This window comes from Plasmopara halstedii, assembly GCF_900000015.1.
Source record: "Plasmopara halstedii genome assembly, contig: Scaffold_3060, whole genome shotgun sequence".
Classification (NCBI taxonomy): Eukaryota; Oomycota; class Peronosporomycetes; order Peronosporales; family Peronosporaceae; genus Plasmopara; species Plasmopara halstedii.
In genome coordinates this window covers 1753791-1759028 of record NW_020189964.1, presented here as the reverse complement: position 1 = coordinate 1759028, position 5238 = coordinate 1753791, and the positions used below count along the sequence as shown (strand labels likewise).

The 5238-nt window shown below is 41.5% G+C and overlaps 4 protein-coding genes across 4 annotated transcripts in view; 3 read left to right on the top strand and 1 right to left on the bottom strand.

Moving 5' to 3' along the window:
• The first annotated feature begins 489 nt into the window (after positions 1-489).
• PHALS_15190 (RxLR-like protein) lies at positions 490-1341 on the top strand. The gene has a single exon (XM_024720219.2). It carries the CDS (start codon positions 581-583, stop codon positions 1001-1003), a length of 423 nt encoding a protein of 140 aa, XP_024585440.1. The 5' UTR covers positions 490-580; the 3' UTR covers positions 1004-1341.
• PHALS_06857 (uncharacterized protein) lies at positions 1340-2719 on the bottom strand (the record flags this gene model as incomplete). The annotated part of the gene is made up of 6 exons (XM_024720218.1): positions 1340-1346; positions 1428-1468; positions 1539-1597; positions 1659-1770; positions 1836-1985; positions 2048-2719. 6 exons carry the CDS (start codon positions 2717-2719, stop codon positions 1340-1342), a joined length of 1041 nt encoding a protein of 346 aa, XP_024585439.1.
• Positions 2720-2800: 81 nt separating this feature from the next.
• On the top strand, positions 2801-4584 carry PHALS_06856 (Anion exchanger adaptor protein Kanadaptin, contains FHA domain; the record flags this gene model as incomplete). The annotated part of the gene is made up of 2 exons (XM_024720217.1): positions 2801-3352; positions 3409-4584. 2 exons carry the CDS (start codon positions 2801-2803, stop codon positions 4582-4584), a joined length of 1728 nt encoding a protein of 575 aa, XP_024585438.1.
• A 144-nt stretch (positions 4585-4728) lies between these two features.
• PHALS_06855 (uncharacterized protein) overlaps positions 4729-5238 on the top strand; it is a gene marked incomplete at both ends in the record, with an annotated part of 919 nt that continues 409 nt past the window's right edge. The window contains 2 exons of the mRNA XM_024720216.1: positions 4729-4772; positions 4856-5184. Coding sequence (XP_024585437.1) covers positions 4729-4772; positions 4856-5184 — 373 coding nt within the window. The remainder of the gene's footprint in view (positions 4773-4855; positions 5185-5238) is intronic.

The window sequence follows — 5238 nt, the reverse complement described above, 5'->3', positions numbered from 1 at the left end:
AATGTACACGCTCGGACTTTGACTAAACAGCGCTTTCGCTCTCTTTGTTCGTGATATGTAAACAATAATTCATAGCATTGGATCTCCAAGCGTTTGTCACATTCTTTATCATCAAATGAAAACTCTCTTTTACGTGTCATATCTTCCGTCTTTGTACGCCAACGTAGACCGATATCGGTCAGAGCATATTCACGAAACAGTTGTTGATTATAGCGCATCCTTCATGCAAATCTGCCAATCTTTTTCGCCTAATTCTACTCTACGTCAGTTTCGTCATCACGGATGAAGCGAAAGTTTTTTTTTGAGAATCTTTAAATCATGTTGAGATACATGCTGATCAGTATAAAGAAGACTTGAGTTCGCATTGCTACCGACGCTGTGGAAGCGGAGTATATATAGTCCAATCCAAGAATATATAAAAAATTGTGAGTGAAATAAACAGTAAGCGTCAAAAAAGTAGAATTAAATGCTGAATTGATAATAAGTCAGTAGGTATAGTCGGATTTTGAGACTTGTCAAAAAAAAAGTATTGGCTTTAAAGAATTTTTGGGCATTGAATTTCAACAAATAGTCTTACGTCATGGTTCGTATCAGTCACGTCATCATTGCGATTGGCCTGCTTGCAACTAGTCATACTTTTATGGCAAACGTGGGTGCTAATGAGCTTGAGATTTCTGCAAAATCGTCAGAACCGACACAACTGAAAAGCGTTTTCAAGTCCAAGGAAAAGCACAAAAGTGATCCTGAACAAAGCTTGTCCAAGATTGAAATTTCCTCTTCTGATCCATCGTCAGAAGAAAGATACAAATTCGTGGACAACTATTTTTATAAACGGGCAGCCCATTATATCGACAAGAACGGTTGGGCTCAGCAAAATTTTGAATCCTATGTAAGGAACACCCGATTTCCCCATATCAGAGCGTATAGGCGAGTGCTATCTAAGGCAGCTGCGGAGATACTCGAAAAAAGGAAAGGTTTGCCGCCTCAAAGCAGTGGGTCGTAGGTATAGCAAAGACGAATTTGTTTGTTAATGCAGATTGCAAGTTTACTAGGAGTTTTTATTGATCTTGTTCTTGATAAGACAAGATCTACAAATGATGTTGTTCATCCATACCATCAGAAATGCAAAGTGACCGACATAGTAGAGATTTAGAAATATAGTAGATTTGAGTAAATGAACGGCTAAGCATTTAATATTGTATTGAAAAATAGCAAGCATACGCTACGACTGCTTCAGCATCTACATCCATCCACCATTAAGATTCAAACACTTTTTGAAATTCACGGCCTCAATAGTCGCCATTCAATCTGAAAATATAGCCACATTATCCCTTATACTTTACAGGCTGAATCATTGCATAATCAGTCAGATACACCGTCATTTGCATCGACAGTTAGCAGGCGTTTTAGGTAATTACGAGCAGTACATGCTTAGCAGGAGATCAGGTCTCAAGCTCAACTTTCCTTGCTATAAAATCTAAAGTATTGTCTCAATTTCCTCGCTGCCCATTCGACATTATATTTTCTTGTTGTTCCACCACATTGCTCTGCTTCTTTGGCGTTGATCCCTTTTGGGAGCTTACTTGAACGTTGTCACCTTGTATTATCAAGATGTCAGTAAGTTGCTATCATTAATTATACATACAGAAACGCAATACCTGGTTTGCGTGGTGTCGTTGGATAGGAAGATTTGACCCGCCGACGCTGGGAGTTTTCAAGCGCCAATGTCATTCTATGAATGGTTTGTTCAGTGGCAATGACAGCATCTCGCTATGTTATAGACAAAAAAACAAAATCAACGATTACAAGCACAAGAGTTTATATGGATTACAGACCATATCATCGACTTCGGCTGCCATACTTTGATATTTTGCCTCAAGGTAATTGCACTTGGCTTGAGTTGAGCGCACTTCCTGTGTCAGCATATTTATTTGTAGCTCTCGATCGACCCGAAGTTTCTGATCACTATCAACTTGAGTTTTGAGCTTAAATCAAATCAAATTGATTAGACGTATAGAATCGTAATGTAAGACGAGAGATAACGTACTGAGTCTACCCTTCGAGCCAGCTCTAGACCAATTTCAAGCGATTTATAACAAATGTCTTCAAGCCGAGCATCCATATCTATCTCATCTCGTTCTTCCTCTGGCTCTGAACACCCATCAGAATGCTGTACTATCTCTTCCTCCTCTGTGGTTGTCTTAAGCGGCGTCCCAAATCTGGTACAACTCTCGGTCTCAGTCTCTAATTGCCACAACATCTTCTCTAGTACTTCCAGTTCTGTTTGCAATGTCATTTTATGCTTTGAATCCATCTTTGCCTCTTGAAAAGACACTGTATTGGCTCTTCCAGCTCGTCGCCGAGGCGTCGTCTCCTCTAGATCTGTCGAGACATCAAACTGTAGTCGTCGCTGAGTATTGAGCTCTCCCGTATCCTTTACCTCGTCTAAATGTGTAGCTCTATAAGTATCTTTCTCTCGTTTACGTGGTGTACTCCACGCTGAGCTATGAGCGTTCGCGGCTTTAAGTCGACGACGTGAAGTTGATGCGGCTGGACTACGACCCGAAAAGTGCGCTGTGCTTAGCTGCTGAAGAGCACGCTGAAGCTGTTGCTGCTGATTAAGCTTGTACTGTGCATCGTCAGTAAGATATGTATTCCATTCAGGCTTACGACGCGTATGTGTCGGGGTTGAGCTGTTATTCCACACACGTCGCTTCATGGTGAAGTAATGACATGGATTAAATTTGACATTTGAGGTATTTCACCCACGATAATAAACAATTATTCAAAATTATACATCATGACTTCGTACTCCCCACCAGAGTGGAGCATCTCGGGCTCCAATGTCTTTGGTATCTATATGGACGTGATCAAAGGTGGCGTCGTTGTAGAGTCACTTCAATTGCCTTGTACGAATGGACGGAGCTACGTGTTGGCGGGACGCATGGCGACTGTATGCGACTGGACACTGGCTCACCCATCTATCTCTCGCACTCACGCTGCGCTGCAATTTGATCAGCAAGGCGCACTCTTCCTCTATGACATTCGCAGTACGCACGGTTGTTTTGTAAACAAAAAGCGCATACCGGTCGAAGAATTTGTAAGGCTTCATATTGGGGATGTATTGGGATTCGGCGAATCAACGCGACTCTATGCAGTCTGTGGCCCTCCAGAGCTACTGCCAGCAGAATATGAATCACTAAATCTCGAAAAGTTTCGTGAAAGATTAAAGAGAAAAGATGATCAGCGAGAAGTTTCGTGGGGCTTTAAAGATGACGCAGAAGAAGAAGAAGGAGAAAGTGAAGAAGAGACGCAGAAGCGCAACGATGACCTACCAGATTATCTTCGAAATGTAAGAAGAATACAATTGAATGGCTAAAATCTAGACTAATGATCAATGCATGATAGTTAAAAGAAGACGATCGGCCGTATACGTCGAGTGTAAGTCAGTCGGACGTGAACGAGAAAGATCGGCGATTATATCGTCAGCTCACGACACGAATTCGAAAAATGGAAAATCTTAAGTTGGAGAAATCACGAATTTTAGCTAAGCAAAACCGACTAGATGGATTGTCAGAGGGGCAGCAACTTACGCTGGAACGGAATGAACAACGAATCGAAACGCTGCATAAAGAAATTGATGATTTGGAAGCTAAAATTCAAGCCAAGAATGACGAACGGGCAAAGACAAAAAGCACCGGTGAGTTAAGATCAAGAAAAAGAACAAATGTAAATGAGGAACTGTACGGATATAGCAGCGATGAAGATGATTTTTACGATCGAACTGAAGCCAATCAACTGAAAATCGCTGCACGAAAGCAGAAGGTGACTGGATGCGCTATCTCTGTTGCCACTGCTGGTCCGACCACTGATGTGAAGGCTCAAAAGAAAGAGGTGCTCACTGTCGACTCGATTCAAAGTAATATCAAACGATTAGAGGAGGAGCTGACACGACTGCAAGATGATGTGACTGCCGCGTCGACTAAAGCTGACCCGAAGCAGAATAACTCGAAGCAAGAAAAGGAAGACTCACTAGACCTTTTCATGTCAGCTACAACGACTCAGTTGCATTTGGGGGAGATTGACTTGTTGATGAAACGAAAAGCCGATATCAAAACCGAGTTGCAGCGTCAGCACCACCTTTTAGCTGTAGCCACTCCAGCATTAGCTTCTCTGCCGGTTCGAACTCCAGTGAAAGACGCAGTAGATGATTCTGTGATCACCACTTCAAACGTCTCATCGTTTGCTATAAACTCATCCGACCAAGCTGAAAAAAATGATATGATTCCACATTGTAGTGAACTCGTCAATGTCGATGTTCTAGCGAAGAAAAGTGTATCGCCTTTACAAAATAAGTCGATTGTAAAGGAGAAATTGGAGAATCATCGAGTAAAAAACGCAGCTCCACTCAAGCGTGAACAAATTTCGGGCAAAATGGTTACAGTCTCGAAAAAAATAAAAGTGGATGGTGAGAAGCAATGTGGAGGTGCCAGTATTTTAGAAGGAGGTGACCATGCGTGGGTCCCTCCAACAAACCAGACGGGTGATGGTCGTACACAACTAAATGACAAGTTTGGCTACTAAGCTGCTTGCTTGGTGAAGCGATTCATAAAGTTTATTGTCATATTAATATTTTTTGTCGAACAAAAAACAATTAACAAAAAACCAATAGGATAATATGCCTATCAACATATAATAAATTCAGCATTTAAATTCAAAAGTAATATAATGAAGCGTACCAACCGCGAAAGCTCGGAGCGTTTGTTCCAGCGGTAATGCTCTCGCTACTTTCTTAACATATTCTCTTCTCGACTAATACATATCTCTACCGTTTTTTTCCACTAAAATTCACAAGTCATCAAGAACTTCTTGGACTATACTCCGCTTCTCGTCGTAGCCACAGTGTCGGTAGCAATGCGAGCTCTATCGTTCCTCATACTGATCAGCATGTATCTCAACATGATTTAAAGATTCTCAAAAAAAACTTTCGATTCATACGTGATGACGAAGTTGACGCAGAATTGGGCGAAAAAGATTGGCAGATTCGTATGAGTGTCCGCTATTATCAACAGCTATTTCGCGAGTACGCACTGGCTGATTTATCTCGATATCAAGAGGGTAAAATTGGTCTTCGTTGGCGTACTGAGATGGAAGTGGTGACAGGTAAAGGACAATTTTCATGTGGTAATAAAGAATGTGACGAACGCTTGGAGCTCCGAAGCTATGAATTATTGTTTG

What these genes read in the sequence shown, in the direction of transcription:
- PHALS_15190 (XM_024720219.2), top strand. Translation starts at nt 581, where the DNA reads ATGGTTCGTATCAGTCACGTCATCATTGCGATTGGCCTGCTTGCAACT.